This window comes from Heloderma suspectum, chromosome 1 (genome assembly GCF_057233095.1).
Source record: "Heloderma suspectum isolate Gila_16-S chromosome 1, 16-S_ref, whole genome shotgun sequence".
NCBI lineage: Eukaryota > Metazoa > Chordata > Lepidosauria > Squamata > Helodermatidae > Heloderma > Heloderma suspectum.
In genome coordinates this window covers 68,702,152-68,728,943 of record NC_139458.1, presented here as the reverse complement: position 1 = coordinate 68,728,943, position 26,792 = coordinate 68,702,152, and the positions used below count along the sequence as shown (strand labels likewise).

Here is a 26,792-nt window from a genome sequence, read left to right as displayed (position 1 = left end):
TAGGGGAGACAGTTATCTTAAGAGTGGATTCCCTTGGCATGTTTCTGGAGTGCTGTGAGAATGTGAAACTCTAGTTAGCAGTGGGGTGGGGGAGCTCCTTCTCATAGAAGACAACATACCACCTTTCTAGAGCACGTTATCTTCAAGTACCATAGGGCTGGTCAAAATAATTAGATTAGGGGTGTAGAACCTCAGACTCAGGCCAAATCTGGCCCTCCTTGGATCCTAACCTGATGGCCACATCCCCTTTCCCACAACTATTTGGTAGTTTCCCAGCTTTTGTGCAGTTTTTCCACAATGTAAAATGTTCAAATACCTCCCCCAAAGTTTAGTTACTGGCACTAAGCTTTAAGTTAAAATATGCAGGTATTTTGGAATTTTGGCCCTGTCTTTTGGCCCCACCCATCACTGAAATGCAGCCCCCAAGTGCTTCTCTGAAATGGAATTCAACCTTTGGACAAAAAGAGCTTCAACACCCCAGCATTAGATGGACTCCCCTGCTACCAACCAGTTACAGGGGATTCCCCCTGTCAGCCAAGAGGAAACAAGATTGCTGCCCAAGTTGGAGACACTAGTGTAGAAATGCAAATTCCTTGCCTAAAGTACTGCAAGTTGACAAGCGACCACTGATCTGAGGAGCAGGGAGGCTGGCTCCTAGTCAGCATGCAAGACAGAATGGCCTCTATGTGTTCTGCTGATGCTCTCTTCAAGTTAGAAAACTTCTAATAGTTACAATGAAATCCATTATCTCCTGTTCTACTATCCATTCCAAAGGAGAACAGTGTATTCCTATCTGCTTTAATGCAGCCTTTTAAAATATGCAAAAACTTTCTATGCTTAGGGTAAATATAGCCAATATATTATGTTTGTATGCTATGCTCTTCTTAAGAAGAAAAAGGAAAGTGACCAGAGCAGAGGACATTTAACCTGTGTTAAGCAGAATGGAGCCAATATGCCTGTTTCATGCACAGTATTTCTGAAAATGCATCTCCTAAATATATTTAACTTGTTGACATCATCATTACCTGTCCAGAATTGTTCAGAGTAATCTGTCAGATTTTTATCAGCAGCATCAATATTGTTAGATATTGAAAGATAGTATAAAACATCTCAAATAAGAATAAAAATAGAGCAAGAATGCATTTTTCATGTCCCCTGGGAAATCACCGTAAGGGCACATTTTACACATACAAGTATTATGAGAGTTTTATTTTTTATAACACAAGAATGATTTGGGCAAGTTAGAACTAAAACTAGAGGGAAAAGTGGTAGGAGAACAGGGGTCCTAATCAAGACTCCAGTTACTACACAAAATTGTCTATTAGGGGGCTTACCCCAGAGTAAGGCTTTATCCATCCTATGCAGTTCTGACCTAGAAGAACACTTCTATATTACAACTCCTTTATTAGATGCCAACCATTGTGCTAGATAGTGTATCACTTCTAGGTCCTGTCAAGTTCTCTGAAGACCTATATATGTCTACTCAAAAGCAAGTCCCACTGAGTTTAATGGGACTTACTCCTAGGTAAGTGGGCACAGGATTGCAGCCTACATTAGATTAGCCATATCTGCCATTTTATCCAAGGTTGGCCTGCAGTGCTTTACATTGCTAAGCATATGATCTCCCATTCAAGGCTCTTTGAATAGGATGCTGAAATACAGGGCTGGAGAAAGATTTCTATGCTATTTTGTACCAGGGTGCTGATGTTCTCTTGGTCCCACAGAATAAAGGTGGTATCTCTACTGGACCAGTTTTAGATATCACTTCTCCTTTACTCCATTATGTGGGCAGTAAAGGATCAGCCTAACTACTCAAAGTAATTCCCTTTGATTTCCATCACTGGGAACAAAGATCAAGGCCACTAGAGCATTAAGACAGCTGTTGAAAGGTATATACATATCTTTCTATAATTGCTTCAGCTACATTGTGCTGCAGTTTAGTGCTTTTTAGATTACAGTAACCACAAACTTCAAACAAGTATGGCATTAACCTAACGCTATTGTAGTTCCAATAAAATAGATTGTTAGGATGCAAAAATGAACCATGCTTTATCTTCATGGGAATGAGCCACAGTGAGCCTCGGGCTTGCACGCTACCCCCTCCCCTGACATAGACAGGAGGAGAAATTCGGACTTTTTTGCTTCTGTTTTTGACTAACTGCTGTTAAGCATTTTGTTCAAACCTGGACAAATTATGGTTAATCTTAACTTCAGTTAATTGGAACAAGTCAACTTCAGACAATAGTTTATGAAGCTGGCTTGTTCCAACTAACCAAAGTTAAGATTAACCACAGTTTAGGGCTTAGCTGCAATACTAAACTGTGGTTAGTCTAATGTGGAAGTGAAAGCTTCCAAACTTCTCCTCCCAGAAATGCCAGAGAGGAAGGCAAGGGAGTGCACAAGCTGAAGGCTCATGCATTGAACAATAAAACATTGTTTTATCATTATGTCCAAACCAAGCTATTGTCTACACTCATACACTCAACTGCCCCCATGTTATTGCCTTAATTGGCGTGGAGGAACCAAGAGACACAGGAACAGAGGCTCTATTTGCATGAATTGCTATGCCCGCATGGGGCGGTCCACACGGCTGCTAGGATGCTCACAACTTCTGTAGCCATTTTTCAACTGCCTTGATTGCACAGAGTTCAGAAAGCATGTAAAGTTACTGGTTCATACAATGGTGCACACTCCCCAGCCATAAAAACGGTGGCGACGGTAGTTCCAAGAGCTCCTGGAGATGATTACCTGGAGGCTGCTGGCTGTATGAGCAGGACCTTTTTCTCGCCCTCTTGAAAATCATTTTCAGTTTAAAGAAACTATGAAATGAGAATAAGGGAAGCGAAGAAGACCCACTGAAATGGTGAGCTAATTTCCAAGTCCAGTCAAAATAATTTCCCCTTGTGATGAACACAGGCGCATTGTAAAGAATTACCACCATAAACTGATGAAATAGAATGGATGAAACACAGCAAGGTATGTCACTAAAGTAATAAATAAATACAGATTTACCCCAGGGGCCCACCAGACAATATGAGTCTCTCCAGATCCAAGCCGCTCATCAACACATAGACGCCTTTACTCATTTGTCCTAAGATGTTCTCAGCTGTGACAAATAAATGAAAGTTGGTTACTAGCATACTCACACAATTGCCCTAGATGAGAGGTGCATCCCATGTATGTTGTCTACATGCATCCATGCACATGTGTCTATGGGTATATAGACACATACACACAATTATGCTTTGTCTCCCTTTATTTTCAAGCAACACAAAGGAGGAAACAGTAGTGTGATCCTAGTTGCTTACACACCTTGTTCCAAAAGGCAAACTGTATTTATGGCCCAAGTTTTGACATCACTACTATGTGGCAAAACCAAATTAGGAATCAATTACCTGCAATGGAAACTTGTTATAATATATTAGTGCTTAACAGCTGCCCAGTGTGGCAGGATTGCAGGTGTTTGATACTGGAAGGAGATCTGGAATTCTGGAATATGTGTATTGTACAAACATGGCCAATATATGTATTCATTCAACTGAATGAAATGTACAGAAATGTTTTGCCCCGTACAAAGTATGCACATTAGGGACATTGGATTATGCTTGCTTACTCTGCAAAAATTATCCTACTTCTGCTGATTGCAGGGAGGGGCTAACAGCTAAAAAGGGCACTGAAGCAGTTCCGCTTGACAACTGCAAATCCTTCTCAGCCGCAACTGTTGGCATCACATTTTCAAACCTATTTTTCGGCTAGAAGACTACTAGTAACTTTGCTTTAAAAACACACACACCACAGAAAGCACAGATAGTCAAGGAAGCATAGTTCTGTACCCAGCATCTATTCACACACTGCAACAGAGGTATCACAGAATACACAACAAGTTTGGACAAGGGGGTGTTATTCTGTGCTACACATTTGCTTAGTTTGTTGAATTTGGAACCATGTTCTCTCCCCCTGCCTCCCTTCCCAGGCACCGGAGAAGGAAATATGAATCTCACCCAAAAAATAGAAGCATACATAAAACTCAGTTGGCAAATAGTGCGGGTTATGCAGTTAAATGGAGAGACAGTGTGAAGCAATACCTTGTGAAATGCACAAAAAGAGCTATATCTGACTTCCCAGAGTGTACCTCAGAGAGCAACCTTGAACAATTACGCCTCAGGCAAAATACAAGATGAGCTTTTCGAATCCACTCCTGGCTGCTGGAACATGAATGTGACTCCATCGGTAGCATTTGCTATCAAAGGAACTTGTGCTGCACTCAGTGGAGCACAAGTGACTTGAAGCCACACGCTAATAAAGCTGACAGGGTTGTAACACCAAAGTGTACTTTGATCTAAGGGAAAGACTTCCGAAGGCGCAGAGAGCTACTGAAGCAGCTCAGTATTGAGCGACTACTAAAGGGGCCCTGGGAGATCAGGGGCAGCTCAAAAAGAACAAGGGTATTTGGTCCTGTTGCTGATGTGTTCTGTTGAGCTGAAGGCAGTGAATCTGTTCCCACTCTAGATAAAATGGGGCCCTGCCATCCATTTCACTGGCATTTCTGGTGAAACTGCCAATCTGCAAAATGAGCAGCTTTTGGGAAAGAGTGTGCAAATCATGAGTCCTGGAGCTCGTCACAAACAGCACTGCAACATCAACTAATGCAGTGAAACGTCAGCAAATGGGAAAAAGACTTTCCATTCCACAGAGAAAACCAAGTCACGTATCTCTTAATTTCCTTCCACAGAAATCAGGCACAGGGCATGAAAATCTGGTACCATGTCTTGGCTAGTGGCCAAAGCTTTCTCACAGGTGGCCTTAGAAGATCATCGCCAACCTCTGTGATGGCCCAGCCTTGCATCCAGCTTTCCAAAACCGTGCATGAGGTCCAGGAGCTTGCACCTTTAAAGCAGGCAGTCAAGACCTTTCTTTTCAGACAGGCATTTTATCACTAGCTCTGTGTCATTGTTTGATATTAGTGAGGAACTGCTCAAATCTGCTGTTGCTGTTATATTGAACTCTTTTAGAACAGATGTTTTTATGTTGGTTTTATAAATACAGAAACAGGAAGAGTTGCCATTTGTAGGATGAAGTAGCACGACATGAGCATCACTCACCAGGAATCTTGCAGTCCTCAAATATTAATTCACAGGTATTTGATCCTCTCATTCCAAGTTTATCAAGCTTTTGTGCAGTGCTGAAACCAGGCATACCCTGAAGGAAAGCACACACGAGAAAACCCCTTTTCCTCAGAAGCCAGAACGGACCACAATGCTTAAGGCCGCCACATTAGCAATTCTGACCTGAGAAGGGGTCATCAGCTATTCACATAGGAATGACTTGCGTGGGAGTGAACAGGTGTATTAACGGGTTGAATCCAATGGTGTCATTCCACTGAAGGAAGCAGCTCCATCAGTGGAACGATTTGTCCTCCCTCACACAGCTTCTTGCATGCCTTCAAAATCTAGTCCAGAGGGCTGGGAAACCCTCCTGAGCTAGTTTTCGGGCAGCACAGAGGGCTGCAGGGGGGAGCAGAGAGAGAAAGTCCCATCATGCAAGCGGACACCCACTGGCACAACACTAGGTTAAATCCAATGTGAGCAGCAGCGTGAAGGAAGCAAATGTGTGTAACAGGGAGAATGCAATCCACATTCTAACATGCAATATAATTTTGGCGAAAGGCACCACTTGTGCCATTATTTGGCAAGGAGTTAATCTTTCACATTTTCGGGTGTTATGGTAATTTGGGTGAAATCCTCTCCCCTGCAGCCCCATTACCCCCCACCAAACACCTTTGCAGAGGACTGGAAGGATCTACTGAACATTGTGGTCTGTCCAGTGACTGCAGTGGGAGGGAGGAATTGCCTGACATCAGGTGGAGGAGTCTTGCAATGCTTGAGCATGGTTCCCAGTTTTGGTCAATGCCCCCATCCCACTGCAGCCCCATAAAAGGTCTCTCCCTGATCTTCTGGAGGCAGGTTTGGTAGGGTAAAGGGGGCTGCAGGGGGCGGAGGGAAGAGGAAGAGAAAGATCCATTGTGCAAGCTTGCCCTCCGCTTGCACAACATTGAGTATTACCCAATGTTAAGAAGTGAGCAAAACAAAAGATACAACAACGATTTGTACCATGCCATTTAGCCATGTGAGGCTCTCAAGGTGACTTGCAACAATTAAAATCATATGTAAATACAGTCAAGTACTAAGATTCCAAAAACCTAACAAAACCTTTTAATAAAAGGAGAGCAATAGAGGCTTAGCAGGTGCAGTACAAAGGTACAATCATATGGATAAGTCATAGCTACAACGTAGGCTACAAATCTGGTCCCCACTTTTTTCTGGACTTTTTAAATAAATCCCACTTCTTGTATGTAAGCTGCTGCCCTTAAACCTCTCCCCCTTTTTTGCCACAGTCTTTCATAATAGATTTAACAAAATTAAGTTCAAACAGCGATGAGTACTGATTTTACTCTTTTTTCACTGGACATTAAACTGATAACAAAATAACTTACGCATGAAAATGAATGCTGACAATCATCATCTGACGATGGCGATAATTATGAGGATAACAAAGAAAATGGAAATTGGTTTTTTATGTTATTTTGGATTTTTATTCTTGTTAGGTGTCTAGAATCATCTTGAATAATAGCTGCATCAATCGCTGGGATAGGTAAATGGAGCCCCTAGTTCAGGAATGGGCAACTTGTGGCCCTCTAGATGTTTTGGCCTACAACTCCTGTTATCCCCACCACTGGCTATGCTGGCTAGGGCTGATGAGAGTTGTAGGCCAGAACATCTAGAAGGCCACAGGTTGCCTCCCTGCCCCTGCTCTAGGTACACAGGCAGCTGTGCTCTGAGTACCAGATGCAGGGGACAAACAGGGGATTGCCCTGGCTGGGGTGCTCAGAAGCATCTAGCTTGCCACTGTGGGAAACAGAATACTGGATCACATGGACCTGGCCTGATCTAGCAAGGTAGCTCTTAGCAAGAACATTACATGACAATTCAGAGGACGAGCAGGCAGAGGATGAAACAATTCATTTGAAATTAAAATACATAAAAGTGCCCGCAAACTGGTTCAACTGCATTTCCCTCACCATTCAGTAGACCAACTCCCCACATCTCTGAGATTCGGGGAAGGCCTTCGGGATCATCCTGAAGCTCTGTCGTTTCCAAACAGAGTTGAGCCACAGTGTCTTTTTGTCTAGAAATTAAGCACCTCTTTGCTGGTTTTGGGGTCCTGGCAAATGCCCAACCTTGCCATCTCTACAGCTGGCCCTGGAGAACCTCAGCAAGGTCTGACCCAAACCTGTCCTTATCAAAGGCAAAGCCCTTGCCCAGAGCTCTCAGGGAAAGCTAGCCGAGTCCCTGTCTCTCTTCAGCACCTGGCTCTTTTCAGGCACAGAACAGCACAGCAAGCCTCTGACATAACAAGCCTTATCCCCTGGGTCTAACCTTTATTTTGGCAACAATTCCAGCTTCACTAAGCTGTGCAGAAGCCTGAATTCATGCTTCAGGTACAAGCAAAGGGTAGGAATGAAAGCATGGCTTGTCTTTTCTCACAGGAACAAGCTCTCTCTCACACCCAAGTGACAAGATACCATCTGGAAAATATCCTTATCAAGCAGGGACAAAGACAGGGAGCATCACTGTCCTATAAACCTACCTTCTCCACAATGAATGCTGTTATACCCTGAGAAGCTGGAACAGCACTTGGATCTGTTTTGGCATAAACAATTAGAACGTCAGCATCTGGCCCGTTGGTAATCCAAAATTTGTTCCCAGTCAAAACAAAATAATCCCCTAGAAAGGAAGGATGGAACTGCTTAGTTCTCAGATAGAGAGAAACACACGGGAACAAAACCTCCATGGAAAATCTTATTAGTCTCCCTAACTCAATTGAAATTTCCACACATAATTCTTCTAAAATTCTGGATACTTGACTTCTTCTATTTCTATAATTAAAAATACAGACACTACACAGCCCAGCTCTGTAGCTGGTTCTTATTTCATGAGAGCCGGTCAGTTCTCATGAAACAAAGGGGTAGAATTGTCCCACACATGTTAACAAATGGCAGCAAAGCCCCACCACTGGAAGGAACCAAGGAGGCTCTGTGGGCCAGATGGGGAACCTCTGTGGGCCAGATTAGGCCCATATGCTGGAAGTTCCCCCCATCCCTGACATACAGATCGTTCTTAAAAGAATTCATGAAACGGGATGCCTAGCCCATAGGTCAGAGTTTCTCAAATAGTATGAAATTGTAGCACACTTCTAAAATTAGATTTTATTTTTTGGTCTCTCAATTTGGCTCCTACACACCATTTTTCCCTGCGGTAACTGACCCTAACACAGTCAGAAACTTCTGATTCCCACTCCTGCCTTTCAGCAATCCTGCAACCTATAGCTTGAGCCAAGAGGCCTATGAAGCAAGTGTGGGTTATCAAAAAGACATGGAAAACTGTTTACAACCCCCTCCCCCTGCCATACACATTGACCCAGTTTGCACAATCACTGCTGCCCACCGCTGCTTTTTTAACCCTAGAACAGGCCATGGGTTATGCATGGCTTGTTTAACCCTTCCAAAAACCTCTCTGCCTGAGTTTGGATGACACAACAAGCCATGGCTGCGGCTTGAATATTCAAAATGTCTGCCTTCACATACCAGCAAACATCGCAGCCCACTGTGACTTAAATAAGCCATGGTGGGCTGTTTGATTGTACAAACCGGCCCACCTAATCCAATATCCCCCAGCTGGAGATGAATTCTCACATAGTTTGACAAGTACTATCCTAGAGGACCACTTCAACTCTGATGGAGACGAGTGGAGACAAATGGAGGTGTGGGAATTCCAGCTGTATGGCCTTCCTATAGCACTGCAAGCCTGGCTGAAAACTCTGTGGGTTGGATCCAGAGAAGATCATGCTGAATTTTGCCCATGCAATGGGGCTTTCCTGTCTCCTGCCACTATAGCCCCCTACACACAAACACACACACAAGCTACTCCCGAGGGTCAACCAGTCCTCTGGAACAGCATGAGAGGGGGCATGGGACATAGGCCACAGCGGGACGGGAAAATTGGAGGAATTCAGTGGGGCTGCTTTGCGTAAGCAGAAGGGATTTCCTGCTTTGCGCAAGGCACTCTAGATCAGCTGTCCCCAATCTGGTGCCCCCAAGATGTGTTGGATTGGTTGAAGAAGGCTGATCTAGATGTAAACTTATAGCTTGACTGGCGTGAATACAGGAATGGGAAGCAAGGGGCCAGAACAAGATCCTGGTTGGATAGCAGTGGCGCAGAGAGCTGCAGAGTGTGATAGTGTGTTTCCATCTTCCCTGGAAACTGTCAGCCTCTTCTGCTGACATACACCTTGCACCTGGATTATCCTGTCAAGGTTTTGCTGTCCTGCTTAGGAGATGCACAGACATACTTCAGTACTTGTGTTGGTAATGCCTGGATGCATCCCAATGTATACAAAAACATAGCATTTTAAAAGGAAACCCCCAAAGGCTGCCGCGGGTCTTTATAAGCAGTTTCTCCATCTCACAAAGAACAGTGTGTACCTTTTCTGTCTGCCCTCAGCTTCATGGAGACAACATCCGAACCTGCATTGGCTTCACTCATTGCTAGTGCTCCAACATGCTCTCCGCTGATCAGCTGGGAGGATAAGAAGTGAGAGGAGAGATGCAAAAGAAAAACATATTGCTGCAATCATTCCCTCTCTTGCCTTAAAAAAAAATCACAATAAACCTGGAAGTCTTTCATGCTATGGAGGAGGTGCAAGTGCAGATGTTACTTTTGACAGAATTCTCTGAACTGATTTACTGGCACCACTATTTTTAAAAAATGCACAAAATCAAGTGATCGCATCTCTACAAGGAAGTGGGAAATGAGCAGTGCAGCTCATGCTTTGGCTGAATTTCTCAGTGAAGAGACAGTGCCCAAAGAACCAAGCTAGCAGCCATAGACATCCCTCTAACTCCCTGTGCTATCCTGCCCTTTGAAAACAGATGACCAGAAGGGGCAGACAGTTCAGGCACACTTGGGAAAAGGCCATCTCACTGGAAAAAGAAAAGAATCTACACCGCACAGAATGAATCAGGGGGTTGGAAAGAGATGCCAAAGTATTAGGCAATGAACTAAAGCTGCAATACCCCTCAACCTTTGTAATGGAACAGCAGATGGTCAACCTCCCTCTGTGCTCCCTTATGCCACTCTCTGGCAAAGCAGCATTTTTTTTCCCCCTCTGTCCATTTCCTCCTGTCCTTTTCTCTTTGTCTCTTCTCCTGTCCGCGTCCACCCCCAGCATCTAGGTTATTCTCTTTTCAAATCTGTTTGCTACTCACATGGAGGAGACAGACTTCATAAGCAATCACCTGCAAGATAATGGCCAACTGGGCAACCAGTCAACTAATTAAGATTGCCTTATGATTTCAAGTTAGACTGCTTATATAACAAGATGCTTTGTACACAGCTGCATATAGGTTTCTCAGGAAGACTATTTCAGGTAACTGAGATTCAAACCGTGAAAAGAAAGTCCGATGCTGTAACGAACAACATTGTTTAGGAACCTGGAATGTAAGGTCAATGAATCAAGGTAAGCTGGAGGTGGTCAAACATGAGATGGCAAGATTGAACATCGACATCTTGGGAATCAGCGAACTAAAATGGACAAGCATGGGCAAATTTAATTCAGGTGACCATTATATCTACTACTGTGGACAAGAATCCCTTAGAAGAAATGGAGTAGCACTCATAGTCAGCAAAAGGGTGGGAAAAGCAGTACTGGGGTACAATCTCAAAAATGATAGAATGATCTCAGTACGAATCCAAGGCAAACCATTCAACATCACAGTAATTCAAGTCTATGCCCCAACCACTGAGGTCGAAGAAGCTGAGGTTGATTGGTTCTATGAAGACCTACAACACCTTCTAGAACTAACACCAAAAAAAGATGTCCTCTTCATCATAGGGGATTGGAATGCTAAAGTGGGAAGTCAAGAAATCACCGGGATAACAGGCAAGCATGGCCTTGGTGTACAAAATGAAGCAGAACAAAGGCTAATAGAGTTTTGCCAAGAGAACACGCTGATCATAGCAAACACTCTTTTCCAACAGCATAAGAGGCGACTCTACACATGGACATCACCAGATGGTCAATATCAAAATCAGATTGATTATGTACTTTGTAGCCAAAGATGGAGAAGCTCTATACAGTCAGTAAAAGCAAGACCTGGAGCTGACTGTGGCTCAGATCATGAGCTTCTTACTGCAAAATTTTGGCTGAAATTGAAGAACATAGGGAAAACCACTAAACCATTCAAGTATGACCTAAATCATGTCCGTTATGAATATACAGTAGAGGTGAGGAACAGATTTAAGGGATTAGACCTGGTAGACAGAGTGCCTGAGGAACTATGGACGGAGTGTCCGTAACATTGTTCAGGAGGCAGCAACTCAATCCATCCCAAAGAAAAAGAAATGCAAGAAAGCAAAGTGGCTGTCTGAGGAGGCTTTACAAGTAGCTGAGGAAAGAAGGGAAGCGAAAAGCAAGGGAGAAAGGGGAAGATATACCCAACTGAATGCAGAGTTCCAGAGAATAGCAAGGAGAGACAAGAAGGCCTTCTTAAATGAACAATGCAAAGAAATCGAGGAAAACAATAGAATGGGAAAGACTAGAGATCTCTTCAAGAAAATTGGAGATATCAAGGGAACGTTTTGTGCAAAGATGGGCATGATAAAGGACAAAGAAGGCAGGGGCCTAACAGAAGCAGATGAGATTAAGAAGAGGTGGAAAGAGTACACAGAAGAACTATACAGGAAAGATCTGAATGTCCCTGATAGCCATGATAGTGCGGTCACTGAACTTGAGCCGGACATTCTCGAGAGTGAAGTCAAGTGGGCCTTAGGAAGCATTACTAACAACAAAGCTAGCGGAGATGACAGTATTCCAGCTGAGCTATTTAAGATCATAAAAGATGATGCTGTTAAAGTGCTGCACTCGATATGCCAACAAATTTGGAACACTCAACAGTGGCCACAAGACTGGAAAAGGTCAGTTGACATTCCAATTCCAAAGAAGGGCAATGCCAAAGAGTGTTCAAACTACCGCACAATTGCACTCATTTCACATGCCAGCAAGGTGATGCTCAAAATCCTACAAGCTAGGCTTCAGCAGTATGTGAACCAAGAACTACCGGAAGTAGAAGCTGGGTTTCGAAGAGGCAGAGGAACTAGAGATCAAATCTCCAACTTTCGCTGGATCATGGAGAAAGCAAGAGAATTCCAGAAAAATGTCTATTTCTGCTTCATTGACTACGCTCAAGCCTTTGATTGTGTGGATCACAACAAACTGTGGCAAATTCTGAAAGAGATGGGAGTACCAGACCACCTTACCTGTCTCCTGAGAAACCTGTGCGAGGGTCAAGAAGCAAGAGTAAGAACTGGACATGGAACAACCAATTGGTTCAAAATTGGGAAAGGAGTACGACAAGGCTGTATATCGTCGCCCTGCTTATTTGACTTACACGCAGAGTACATCATGAGAAACGCCGGGTTGGATGAATCACAGCTCAGAATTAAGATTGCTGGGAGAATTATCAACAACCTCAGATACGCAGACAATAGCACCCTAATGGCAGAAAGCAAAAAGGATCTCAAGAGCCTCTTGTTGAGGGTGAAAGAGGAGAGTGCAAAAGCTGGTTTGAAACTCAACATTAAAAAAACGAAGATCATGGCATCTGGCCCCATCACTTCCTGGCATAGAGAAGGGGAAGAAATGGAAGCAGTGACAGATTTTATTTTCTTGGGCTCCAAGATCACCGCAGATGGTGAATGCAGCCATGAAATTAAAAGACGCTTGCTCCTTGGGAGGAAAGCTATGGCAAACCTAGACAGTATAGTAAGAAGCAGAGACATCACCTTGCTGACAAAGGTTCGTATAATCAAAGCTATGGTTTTCCCAGTAGCAACGTATGGCTGTGAGAGCTGGACTATAAGGAAGGCTGAGCGCCGAAGAATTGATGCTTTCGAACTGTGGTGCTGGAGAAGACTCTTACGAGTCCCCTGGACTGCAAGGAGGTCCAATCAGTCCATCCTAAAGGAAATCAACCCTGACTGCTCATTGGAAGGACAGATACTGAAGCTGAAGCTCCAATATTTTGGCCACCTAATGCAAAGAGAAAACTCCCTGGAAAAGACCCTGATGCTGGGAAAGATTGAAGGCAAAAGGAGAAGGGGACGGCAGAGGATGAGATGGCTAGATAGCATCACTGATGCAACGAATATGAACTTGAGCACACTCCGGGAGAGAGCGGAGGACAGGAAGGCCTGGCATGCTATGGTCCATGGGATCACGAAGAGTCGGACACGACTTAACGACTGAACAACAACAAGATTCAAACCACACAAGATTCACCCAGATTTGTTCATGTTTTTCATCCAACTATCACCAAACCCATTACAGAAGACAACAAAAATAGCTAGAATCATCAACTGTGGCATGTTAGTAGTTAAAATACAAGGGTATGTTTTTTTTTAACGGACCTTTGAAAGTCCTCCCCACCTGGTGCATCCAGATGTGTTGGATGACAACTCCCATCATCCCCAGCTAGTAGCCATGCTGGCTGGGGATGATGGAGTTGTCATCCAACACACCTGGATGGCAGCAGCTTGGAGAAGGTGGATTTAAATTAAAAGGATAATTTTAGCCCACAGCAAACTAGGTGACCAAGTTAAAGGCACTGAATGGAAAGTGTAAGGAGGAAGATATTTCACTTTCCTTGGATAGTCACTGCAATCTTCTCACTGCAGTGTCAGTGACTCATAAGCACAGGAGACTAGGGTTCAGAGTCCTATTCTAGCAGGCTATGGAATTTGCAGTGGGGGTTGGCATAATCTCCAAAGCCTCTTCACATCAGGAGTATATTCCCTCTCACTCTCACTGTTAGAGAGGTGGAAGAAAGGTGTTCGATCCCCCCCCCCGCAACCTACCCCATCCGAGCTCTGCCACAGGCAACACACACAAGAGCTGTGATCAACCATTTCTGATGAGTTAGGAGAGCAACTTCTTCTATAGCACTATCCTCCCCTTCCCCCAATCCAGCATGGATGGCTTGATAGTTGTTACAACCTCCATGATCACCAGCCAGCCTGGTCAGTGGTCAGGCTGGCTGGGGTGATGGGAGTTGAAGTCCAGCACATCTGGAAGGCACCAAGTTGGGAAAGGCTGATCTAAGACTTGGGAAGTGGACAGTTTAAGATAATCATTCCTGCCCACTGCTTCGGTTGCCGCCACTGGCTGTGAAAAGCCAGAAGCTAGAGATTATCTCACTGCCCAAGAAGTGGTACCCCGCACACAAAGAGAAAAATACCTGGTGCTCCTTGGCCCTGGTAGTTAGGTGGCTCATTCTGGGAGGGGGGAACTGGGAAAGAGCAGCAGCCGGGGCAGCAATAGTAACATTTAGCACAGTGCTGGGAGCTGTAGTCCCACACCTCTGGAGGGCACCAGGTTGGGGAAGGCTGATCTAAGCCTGGGGAGTGCGTTACCACTACTACCAGGAAGAGGCAAGAGCCACAGACCATCCAGCTCTCCAAGCATAGTTGCTCCAGCCCCAGGGACAAAATTATATGTGGGTGGGGGGCTTATTTTCCCATGTGGTCACTGTGAAACCTTTAAAGAGCAACAGTTGGAGCACAGTGCCTTTGTCAGCCACCACTGCCTTTAAAAAAAATATCTTACGCTATTGTGTGTTAATTTTTTCTCTCATTGTAGGTCCACTTTGGGGGCCTGCTGCCAAGGAGAAAAGTGGAATACAGATATTTGAAATAAAATGTCATCCTAGTGGAAATGCATTATGGAAGAAGGGAGGGAGTGTTATCAAGTAACCAGATGTGTTTGACTACAACTCCCATAATCCCCAACCCTAGACCGTGCTGGCTGGGGTTGATGGGAGTTGTAATCCGACACATCTGGGGCCGCTGAGTTGGGGAAGGCTGCCATAACCAAACAAACAGCAAGGCATGCTGGCAAATATCCTTGTGTGGAGTGTACTTCAGAAAACGGTGGAGTGTTTAATTTGCAATAAAGCAAATTAGAATCCATTACAGGGGACTGAAGTGCCCTTGATACTTTATGACAGATATAATATCAGCTTCTGCCCCTGGTGAAACCTATAAAAGTCTCACACATGCATGTACACCACTTGATGACTCACTGGTGACTCCATCAAAAAGCACTATGTTTGAGGTGATGAGAGGCAGTATGAAATACCACTGGCATTTGCTCTGTGATGGGTCATGCATGTGCGAAGTGGGTATTGAATTTTAGCCTCAATGCTTAAAGTTCCAATCCTAAGCACATTTATAAAGGAGTAAGTCCCACTGAACTCAGTGGGACTTCTGAGAAGATATGTTTAGGATTGCACTGCATATGTGGATGTAGGACCAACTGTTATCTGCTCTCCAAAGGAGCTGTGTCTATTCTATTTGTACCAACAAATCAGAAAGGAATGTTTTAAAAGACCTTCAATTCAGAATTAAAAAAAAACACTACTGGATTTTTCATATGTACAAATAAAACAATCAATTTCTGAAAGTTTAAACAGAATGACTGAGGGAAAGTATCCAATTTTATTTTATTTTCACTGTCCTTAAAAGAAAGGTATACTTTTAATTAAAATTGTTACTCTTCATGCTTCTTGTTCCTTTGTTATCCATACTTCTACATACCTTGGGCAGATACTTCTCTTTCTGTGCTTCACTGCCATTCCTCACTAACTGATTAATACAAAGATTAGAGTGGGCACCATAGCTTAGTCCAACAGCTGCTGAAACCCGAGAAATTTCTTCCATCACCACTACGTGGTCCAGATATCCCATTGCAGATCCACCGTATTCAACTGGTAAGGGGGGGAAATTGTAAAATTTATAACTAAACTAGATTTAGACATTACTGAATTACAGTTACTATGCACCTAAGGTCACAACTTTTCTTATGTACACACATAAGGGCACACCACACAGAAACCCACTGCTGTGTGCTCCTGCTCTGCCATAGACACATATCTTAGTCTGTAACCTGTGTGACAAGAGTATGCACAATTTCCTATACAGAGGAAATATCCATGTAGACAATGGGCTGGATCCAAACACTGCCATACTTAAAGTAAACCCACTGATTTCACTGACCTGGTTCACACATAACAACCAAGAGTACTGGTTGAATATGGATTGTCGTTGAATCGTGGGTTGTTGTTATGTGCAAACCCTGCACTATGGTTTAACTACGGGCTGTTAACCACGAACAATCCAGAGTTCATAACCCAACAACAAACCATGGCTTCTCTTTGTGGATTGTTTGCGGTTAACAACCCATAGTTAACCCATAGCCCAGCCTTCACACATAACGGCAACCCATAGTTAAACCATAGTGTGTAGTTAAACCATAGGGAATTTCAACAGCCACACCTGTTGAAATTCCCTCTTCTGCGCAAGTATTAAAGGTGCACAAGCCCCATCCTCTTTTGCATCTGCCCACCCTATCACTCCCACCTGCTCAGGTCATAATATGGGGATTCAAGGTAGCAATGTCAAGGAGGAAGATGACCACTTGTGAACATGGTGAAATCTGTGAAGGGACAGTCAAGAAGTCTAAGAGGCCGCCTGTTCATATGTCATCCTAGCTCATGATGAATGATGAATGACTAGCCATGCAGTCAACTGGGAAACCTGCAGGTAAACAGGTGATTTTAATCCTTTTTCCCTCCACACCATGGGGTGGGAGAAAGAAGGGTTAAAATCTCCTACTTACCTGTGGGTTTCCCAATTGTGACACAGTGGGGGGGCCATTTAGGGGTTCCTTCCCATGCCCCCCACTCACCCCCAGCACCCCCTTCCCTGGCAGTCAAGCCATGAGGAAGATCTTTCCCTGGCCTGGGGACAAACTGTTGTTTTTTTTTAAATGGGAGGAGAGGGGTGGATGTGAGGCCAAGTGGGAGAACCCCTGAAGCAGCTCCCCCACAAAGGCACAAATGGGAAACATGCAGGTAAGTGGGTGTTTTTAACCCTTCTTTCTCCCACCCTGGAAAAAGGGTTAAAATCACCCACTTACCTGTGGGTTTCTAAGTCGTGCTTGGGTGGAGCGACACCCTATGGGGGCCCCCCACTTGGCCGCCTTCCCCATTAAAAAAACCCAGGTTTGTCTCTGTTTAACCCCAAAGATCTTTCTTGTGGCTTGGTTTTTGGTAGCCACGAAAAAGATATTTCCCCCAACCTGGGGAAAAACTTTTTTATGGGAAGGAGGATGGGGTGGGAATAGGGGGCCAAGTGGGGGCCCCCACTGGGCCCCCACCTTCCCATTAATTTTTTTAAAAAATTCATAGTGATCTTGTACAAGATTGCCATGAAGAATCTTTTTTTAAGGATTTAAAGGCGCCCCATGCCAAAATTCGGGGGTGGAGGGGTGAAATCCAAGCCCTGCCCAAGGACTGTTGGGACAACGCAGTCTGGGGGGGGGGGGCTTGGATTCTCCCCCGCCCCGATTTTTATTAAGGGGAAATTTTAGAATCCAATGCAAGCCTATGGGGAGATTGTTCTCCGTACGCTTGCATTGAATTTTAAAAGTGACCTATCCCCAAAAATCAGATGGGGGGGAATCCAAGGGCCCCCCATAGGTGCTTTTGCCACAAGGGCCCATGGTGGGGGAATGGATCCCCCCCATTCCGATTTTCAGGGATAGGGTGCTTTAAAAATTTTTTTGCAGTCCCTTTGTGCACAAAGGGGCCTGAGAAAATAAAAAAGGACTCCCACCGCAATTAAGTTCATAATCGGAGCTGGGAAGGGGTGATCAGCAGGGACAAAGGAGGTGCCTGTGACAGTACCATTTCAGCACCATTGGAGGGGCTGTCACAGGCAAGGGGAAGGGGCCCTGGCAGTGGCATGGTTGCAATAGTGACCAGTGATTGTGGCCCAGCTTGGCAAGAGCAGCAGGGGTTTCTGCCACTCTTACGAAGCGGCTTGCTGCCCGATGCCCTTTACCCACAATGGGTTGGCATGCCTGGATTTGCATGACACAGCAGCTCATCGTGGGTAAAACAACCTCTACTGCAGACTGTTGGTTCTCAGGGTGGGTTGTTTGGGAAAAGAACAATAAGAACAATCTGGTTTCGCACGATACACTAACCCATTGTGGGCAGTCACCCATGATGTGTTAGTGTGTCATGTGAACCCAGTCTAGGAGTAGAAAGCTGAATTAAAGGATAAATCCATGTCTGCAGATTTCAGCCAAGAATGTGACAAGACTGTGATGTACCTGGGAACAGAAAAAGATTTACAGGGCCTTAAACTGTGAGAGGAGAACAGCCTAATCAGGAGTGCCAAACCTCAGGCCCAGGATGCAGAAACTCAGGCCCTCCAGGGGGCCCCAGAAAGCCATGCCCCCTTTCTCCCAAACACAGATAGTTTGGTGGATTCCCAGTTTTTATGCAGTTTTTCCCCATTCTAAAAGTTTGAAGTGCCTCTCCTTGGGCTTAGCTTCTGGTTGTGCTTTAGGCTAAAATCACCAATGCAATGAATATGAACTTGAGCACACTCCAGGAGAGAGCGGATGACAAGAAGGCCTGGAGTGCTATGGTCCATGGGGTCACGAAGAGTCAGACACAACTTAATGACTAAACAACAACAAATGCTGCAATTCTGGTTTTTAGTTCCTCTAGCCTTTGCCCCCCCCCCGGAATGTGGTCCCCAAGAGCTTCTCCAAAATGGATTTTGGCCCTTGGGCTGAAAGACATCCTACACTCCTAGCCTAGACTAATTTACCACGAGTAACTACTGTATCACTGCTACAACTGTTCTGTTTTATTCTGGCTGTTTTTTTGCAGGCGCATATATGAGAGAACTCATAACAACTATGTCCACCTTACTAAAAGTACCAACTGGGCATGCTGTCAAGAGCTGAGAGATTATAATTTCTGGATAGGGTGGATACACACTTACCCGGAGCGGTTATTCCCAGAATGCCTAGCTCCCCCAGCTTCCTCCAGAACTCCTACAAAGAGCAGAGCAAAGCTATTAGCAAGGTCTTGGTATATGATGAGACCAGGCAAACAGTTTTTACCATTTCCCTGAGCATATCAGTTTAGTGTCACCATGGAAGTAAAGGGCCAGGCAAAATATCCATTGCCTTGGAATATACTGTGAACTAGGAAGCTACAGCCAGCTTCATATCCATTAATTTTTTGTTTCATTTTTAAAAAAGAATAACTTGTTTTATACTCCCCCCTCTACCCCTTGCTGCTACCCAGCTGGAGCCATCAAGCCTGTGCACAGTATAATCCGGATGAAACACATGAACAGCCTCACTTGCACTACAAGCCATGTTGCTCTTCTGTAGTCCCATCTGATAGAACTTCTGGTGCAAGTCTAAAACCAGCACTCTACAATTCTTCTGCAGGCAATCATTAGCTCACGAGATGTGGAGAGTGCTTGTACACCCACATTTTCCATGAGGTGATCCTCACTAGCCAAAATTTGAAATCTGCATCATATGCCCAGCTTACAGATGATGAGAGTCTGCATCGGAGGATTATTACACATGAAGCATCTACAAAATTACTCTCCAAGTCAATACTTCAGTCACAAATTGTTATGCTCCTGGTTAAGGTGTGGCAAGTAAGAATTACCACATGTAGTCAGGTGAGGAAGCTTTATAAAGTTGCTTCTTTTTTTCCCTTTTAGGCTGCAAATGGCTAATTTACAAGCAAGTGGATTACTAAAACTTTGGGTGGGCTAGTACTAACTATTGTGGACTCATTTTCCAAGGCTGATATACACTTCTAAAAGCTCTGTTTGCTAACATGCAGTCTGTTTCAGTCAGTCATCACTCACAAGTAGGTTTACACAGATCTTTTGCTTTGACTTTCTTAAAGAGACCACGTCTCTTGACAAGAGTTTAAGTTCAACATACATCCAGAATAAAGGATACCATCTCTTCCTACAAAGCTGTATTTTTTCCTGCCCATGGGCGTGGGAGGGGGGAGTTGTTTGATCCCCTTTTGTTGCTTGGGTTCAGCTAGGGCAACCATGGCTTACTACACATAGACACTGCTGCACAAAGGAGATACACTGGGCAGAAAGAATTTCTCTGGAAGTTTTGGACTTCCGCTTCCAGCATTCCTAACCACTGGCCATGCTGGCAGGGGTTTCTGGGAGGTGAAATCCAAAACATCTGGAAATCTACCTCTGGCCTACCTCTGATTTACACCAAAGCAGAGGAGCAATTTGCCATACCCTGCTTGCCTGGGGAATGAACCAACTGCTACTCTGTCAAGCGAATGAGTCTGAAATTGAGCCTTCTCCTCTTCACCAACTCAGCATTCTTTGCACAGCTAGAAAGAGTACTGTGGGCACTATCCCTATTGTTGCCCCTGCCTTCTGGAAGAAAGAGCACATGTTGTTTAGCTAACAGTACTGCGCTGCTCTTTGCCCTGGTTTGAATGGGGGCACTTCAGTCAGGTTGCTCCATCTTTAAAGGGAAATGGCAGGGAGCTGGGTAAACACTGCGAGGCAAAGCAGGCGGCATGAAGGAGTGGGGTAGTTGGTCCATACTTATTTGCAAGGTGGTAGCTCTCAAACTGTAGAATGAGCCCACCTGGAGGGGACACAAGATGCTGGGGAGAGGCACGTAGTTCCAAAGAGGGAGAGGAATTTGTAACAGAGACAGCCAGAGGCACTTTTTTCCAGCAGCAGACATTCAAATACTACAACCACCAGAGCTACTGTGTTAGCTATGGAAGATGCAGAGAGGGAGAAAACATACTTTTGTGCATATAGCTGCTTCCCTTCCTGCCTGGCTGCCAGTTTCATGGAAGCATCTGAGATTCTATTCTAGTCTTCTTTGAATGCCAGTTCTAGATCTATCCACACATCCTTTTTACATGGGCCTGAGCTTGGATAGAGAAGAAGGATCTAAAGTTGATACCCCCAAAGTCCAGTTCATTCAAGGAGCAGGCAGTCAGCAAAGTCGTCAGTCCAAGCACAGTTGCAAGACATTAGAAGCTGTCGTTCCAGCAGCTAGCAGGTCTCAATTGACAGCCTATATGCTGGAACTTCCAGAGCCCCACCAAGGACTCAGTGCATCACATCAGAGGCTTCTGTAAGACATCCTCTTCATGAGGAGGGCCCTATGCACAAAAAGTCCTTTGCTCATGAGGAGCCTCCCTTTGTAAATGGGCATCACAGGGGTTCCTCTGGCCTGCCTCTTAAGACACCTCTGCTCTCAGGGGCTAGGGGGTTGCTCATCCTTTGTCGGAGAGATGGAGTTCTCTGCCTCTTGCAGGGATGGTTCTGCAGCCATCTCCCCGAGGGCCCAGGTTCCTTCTCATCTTCTGGCATGGGCTGTCCTGTACAGTTCTTCATCCCTGGGAGCTCTTGCTCCCCCTCTGAGAAAGATTCCTCCAGCGGAGGCATGACATACAGAGGCAGTCTGCAGGCATGTGGCTGCAGGCATAAATTCTGTGCATTCACCTGCTGAAGAAATGTCTCCAGGGCGTTTGGGAGGTAGAGTAAGTTAACAAAGGGGCCAGAGAAATGTTTGAGAACCACTGTCTTGCCTTAAGCCAAGGGTGGCTTACACCTAGCCCACAGCCTGCATGCAATGCCCCCGCCTCGCCCTCCTGGCCTTTTTGTACGATTGTGGCAAAAAAAAAATGGTGATTTGCCAGTGAATACCATCAGCTGCACGGCTGAAAAGGACCAATTTAGCTTTTAAAGCTAAATTGGCCCTTCTTGGCCACTGCTGAAATTCGGTGGCAGACTGCTGGGTTTTTAGCTGACAGTGCAGTGGTGGTGGCAGGTCTGTGGCCCCCAGCGGGTTCCAAGGGTGGGGTACTGCCCCCGAAGTTGTCCTCCCATGCTTTAAGAATATCTTGCTCCAAGGTGTGACATGCCCAATGTCCAGTAAAGCGCCCTACAGAAAAGAAGCCCTTGCCACTTAGCGTAGAAAGGTCTCCCAGTCATCTCAGCAAATCATTGTTTAGCTCAACCTCTGCCTATGAGTCACCATCTTGACATGGGAAAAACAATTAAACAGCGGAGTTCCCTGCCTCCCAGAACTGACAGCTTGTCCACCAATATCCCATCTCCCTCTCAATGATGCTTTGTCTTCCTGAGACATTCCTGAAACACTGAAAAGAAAATGACAGATTTCCGCTTTCTAGCAAGATTCTTCTTACTGGCAGGGTGGCAACCCTAGTATGGTTAACCCCAACTGTTCCAAATTAGAAACTGGGCTCTTTTAATCAGAACATAAGATCAGAAATTGGGATACCTGACTTAAAAAAAAAAAGCTTCTGGTTTCTTAATCTTTGACACACCTCTGTCATACCAGCAAGGTATGTCAGCAAGGTTAATCTTTGACACCCCGCTGTCAGCAAGGTTATCTTCCTCCCACACATCTCACATTAATGTTTCCCTACTCCTGTCAAGCAGTAAATAATTGATACAACAAAATATAGGATGCTTGATCATCTGGAGATGTGCCCAATTGAATTTCATTGGAAAATGTGAAGCTGCCATTGGTCCATCCAGCCCAGAAATGTCTACTCAGGCAGTAGCTCTCCAAAGTCTCAGGCAAGGCTCTTACCAAGCCTGGCTACCTGGGACCCTGAAGCTGGATGCACCAGGGATTCAACCCCAGACCTTATGTAAGGAAAACATGGAAAACTGAACTCTTGCCCCTCTCCTGGGAAGGACCTGTTGGACAGATTTTGCCTGGGTCCAAATTAGGGGCAGGGGAGATTTGGCATCCCCCTGCAATATGTGGCTTGGCTCATTGCATTAGTCTCCTCAAACAGTTTCCGGGAAAAGTACCTTATTGCTGCTCTCTGCTTGCTGAACACTGTCAGCAAGCAGCAACTGTGTGTGTGTGTGTGTGTGTGCGCGCGCGCATGTGTGTGCATGCATGTGGTGAATGCGTGGGGGGGCCTGATCTTTGGGATGATGGGAGCTGTAGTCCAGCTACATCTGGAGGGCCACAGTTTCCCCAGCCCTGAAATATAGTAAGATTCTCAGGATTCAAGAACAACACAACCCGCATAGTGTAAGGTTTTGTCCACAGCTATTATTCTAAAGTGTTTTAGACCTTTAGGTCTGATTCTGTATAGAACTTTGCCAAATGCCTGTGCACATTCTCTATTACCGCAAGATACTGCTCATATGCGAAGTTTTAATCGAGTGTAAAAGAATGAATTATATTGTGCAGTAGCTTGAATTTATTATCACATCTTCAGCCTCCTGTGTTTTGAGAAGAAGATAATGCCTTTTGCCAAAGACGCACCTAGTAGCCGTGGATGATGATGAACTGCTTGCAAGCGAGTGCATGGAATTACATGCAGGCACTTGAGTCGGTTGGAAGAGGGACAGAGCACTTTGTCCCTCCTTTGCACCCAACATACAGATCAAGTGGGCTGCCAGAAGAGGGAAGCCCCCCAATTCCACACCCAGCATACATATGCAGCAGGCTGTTGGGTGAAGGGCAGAAATCTCTGCCCCTCTGCCAGCCCTCGAAAGGCTAGTAAAAAATGTGTAGGCTAGTAACTTTTGTGGGCTTATTTACAAGGCTGCCTCACTGATAAATTTATTGTGTGTGCTTCAGCTTCTGGCGATGCTGCAAATGCACCTCCATGAAATAAATACAATTATCTGTATTAGTTGTTGTTGTTGTTGTTCAGTCGTTCAGTCGTGTCCGACTCTTCGTGACCCCATGGACCATAGCACGCCAGGCCTTCCTGTCCTGCGCTCTCTCCCGGAGCGTGCTCAAGTTCATATTCATTGCATCCGTGATGCTATCTAGCCATCTCATCCTCTGCCGTCCCCTTCTCCTTTTGCCTTCAGTCTTTCCCAGCATCAGGGTCTTTTCCAGGGAGTTTTCTCTTCGCATTAGGTGGCCAAAATACTGGAGCTTCAGCTTCATTATCTGTCCTTCCAATGAGCACTCAGGGTTGATTTCCTTTAGGATGGACTGATTTGACCTCCTTGCAGTCCAGGGCACTCGTAAGAGTCTTCTCCAGCACCACAGTTCGAAAGCATCAATTCTTCGGCGCTCAGCCTTCCTTATAGTCCAGCTCTCACAGCCATACATTACTACTGAGAAAACCATAGCTTTGATTAGACGGACCTTTGTCAGCAAGGTGATGTCTCTGCTTCTTACTATGCTGTCTAGGTTTGCCATAGCTTTCCTCCCAAGGAGCAAGCGTCTTTTAATTTCATGGCTACAGTCACCGTCTGCGGTGATCTTGGAGCCCAAGAAAGTAAAATCTGTCACTGCTTCCATTTCTTCCCCTTCTATATGCCAGGAAGTGATAGGGCCAGATGCCATGATCTTAGTTTTTGTAATGTTGAGTTTCAAACCAGCTTTTGCACTCTCCTCTTTCACCCTCAACAAGAGGCTCTTGAGATCCTCTTCGCTTTCTGCCATTAGGGTGGTATCGTCCGCATATCGGAGGTTGTTGATAATTCTCCCGGCAATCTTAATTCCGACCTGTGATTCATCCAACCCGGCATTTCTCATGATGTACTCTGCATATAAGTTAAATAAGCAGGGTGACAATATGCAGCCTTGTCGTACTCCTTTCCCAATTTTGAACCAATCGATAATACGTTACAATTCCAAGCTTCCCTGATGAATAATAATGTATAATTCAATTGCACGCTCCTACAGTGCCCAATTTTATGAAATTGGTTTCATAAAAGGCCAAGGCAAACATTTTAAAGCAATTCTCTGTGAAATACAGTAAGTGCACAGGTTTCTGGTAGATATGATCTTTCCAAATACTGCAACGCTTATAAAAGGCAACACTGAAAAGCAGGATGTCCCATAAAAATACCTCTTGCTCATCAAATTTGCAGGCACCATTAGATAGAATCTACTGAATTCCACATTCTAGAAGCCCAACATCGTTAACAGCAAACTCTTAACAACCAGCAGAAGGTTCCAAGAAAACATCTATTAGCTAAAAAGAAGCCCCACATGTGACAGGCACAGAAATCTTTGAAATTTCTCAGTGAGATAGACATACCAAAGATTTATATTGTTGAGGTTCTGATTAGAAACATGTTCCTCGTGCATTTAGCTAGGTTTGTTCTTTCTAACAGATAGGCATTTTATAACTCTTTCAAATCCTCTATTGCATCTTTAAATTATGTCTATTCACCTCCTGAATCCATGGCATATAAGCAGACTATGGAAAAAATACTAGCTATGTAGCCAAGCCAAGATGCATGATATCAAAAGCACTTACCCTCATGCCTTTGAATTCATTCTGCTGATCAATTTCTTGGGCCTTTGGAGCCAAGTGCTCCTGACAGAATTTGACCATGGTTTGCCTAAGCTGTTAAGAAATACAATTAAAAAAAATACATATTATAAACCACAGTTGCTAATTTCCTCCCTTTGTACGCTATCAAAAAGCTTTCCTAGCAGATCTTTTCTTTGATGTCTAAAGCCCAGTAAAGCACTCACTTAAATACTTAATAATTGCCCACAGTCACTTAGTGCCAACTGTGATGACTACAGATACCTGTTAAGTTATTATCTTCTGTCCAGTTCAAAGTGTATATCTACTGATGTTTTCAAACAGGTTTAAACTGGCTTTTAACCATTTACATACCCTACATAGTAGCAGGAAATATTTTTATTATTAATATCTGTAGCTAAGAGTTTATTTTTGAAGCACTGCATCCTTATTTTATGCCAGAGTATTCAAAAAACTTAAAGGAAAACAGTTCACACAAACTCCCAGCCACTCCTGAGCCTACCAATGCAACGTGCCAATTGTGAACATGGTAAAGTGCAACAACGCAAGCAATCTGACTTTTTAAAGGAGGGATGGGCATCTTGTGGCCCTCCAAATGCACTGGCTTACAGCTCCCATGAGCCCTAGCCAGCACAGTCAATGGTGAGTAATGATGGGAGTTGTAGGCCAAAACATCCGGAGGGCCACAAATTGCCGACCCTTGTTTTAAAGGCTTGAAAAAAGACATTCCAAGCTAGCAAAAACATTCAGAGCCAATCCATGGAGAGTTGCACAGAACACACTGCCCAAAACACCTGATGGGGATGTACATTTGTTACGGATTTAGGGTTTTGCTGAGTGTTTTCAATCTGTAGTTCCAGTATTTAGGAAGCCTTTGGCTACCGGTTAACTATCTATAGCTGATTAATACACAAAGTGTACACCAACAATTGTTTTCAGTTGAGATTTTTGTTTTTGTGTTAAACGTCCTACAACTTCCAGCATTCCCCAGCTAGCATGGGGAATGCTAGCTTTTAGACTTAGACTTTTTTCTGTCTAAACATACATAGGATTGTGCCCTAACTATTCTTTGTTCTTAATACTTTAACAGGAAATAATATTTCCAAAACATGTTTTGTTATCAAAGACCTCAAGTCCTAATAGTTTAAAAAGTGAGCTTTCATCTAAGTACCAAGTTATTATTTATCACTGAGCATTTTCAGTTGCTTATCACTTGGCATTTCATATAAAGACATGAGGGAGACAGGTTAGCAATTTCTCAATAGCCTTCCCAACAATTCCAATAAAACTATTCTTTTAAAATCCTTGGGACATTCCTATCTGCATTTCAAATCACATCACGCTTTGGTGGAGGATTCACCTCTGGATGTGCCAGCAACAGGAAAACTACTTCTACTTGATTATTTTCACAGCCGGATTGAGACACATGTCATCTATATATTCCAGGGCGGGCAGGGGGGACGGGACTTGGTGCTCACAGACACCAATGCACCCTGGATACCTT

At 44.5% G+C, this 26,792-nt stretch overlaps 1 protein-coding gene across 4 annotated transcripts in view; it reads right to left on the bottom strand.

Annotated features, from left to right (window-relative positions):
- Positions 1–26,792, bottom strand: part of IVD (isovaleryl-CoA dehydrogenase) — a 43,113-nt gene that overhangs the window by 9,327 nt on the left and 6,994 nt on the right. For 3 of the 4 annotated variants that reach the window (XR_014789329.1, XM_084845295.1, XM_084845274.1), the window contains exons 2-8: positions 25,274–25,363; positions 18,972–19,023; positions 15,708–15,877; positions 9,542–9,635; positions 7,648–7,784; positions 5,103–5,199; positions 3,013–3,106 (exon numbers count right to left, since the gene is read on the bottom strand). Coding sequence is in view for 3 of the 4 variants with exons in the window: in XM_084845274.1 (XP_084701400.1) it covers positions 3,013–3,106; positions 5,103–5,199; positions 7,648–7,784; positions 9,542–9,635; positions 15,708–15,877; positions 18,972–19,023; positions 25,274–25,363 (734 nt within the window). In the remaining variant the exon portion in view is untranslated. The remainder of the gene's footprint in view (positions 1–3,012; positions 3,107–5,102; positions 5,200–7,647; positions 7,785–9,541; positions 9,636–15,707; positions 15,878–18,971; positions 19,024–25,273; positions 25,364–26,792) is intronic. The other variant, XM_084845287.1, reaches the window with a different exon arrangement.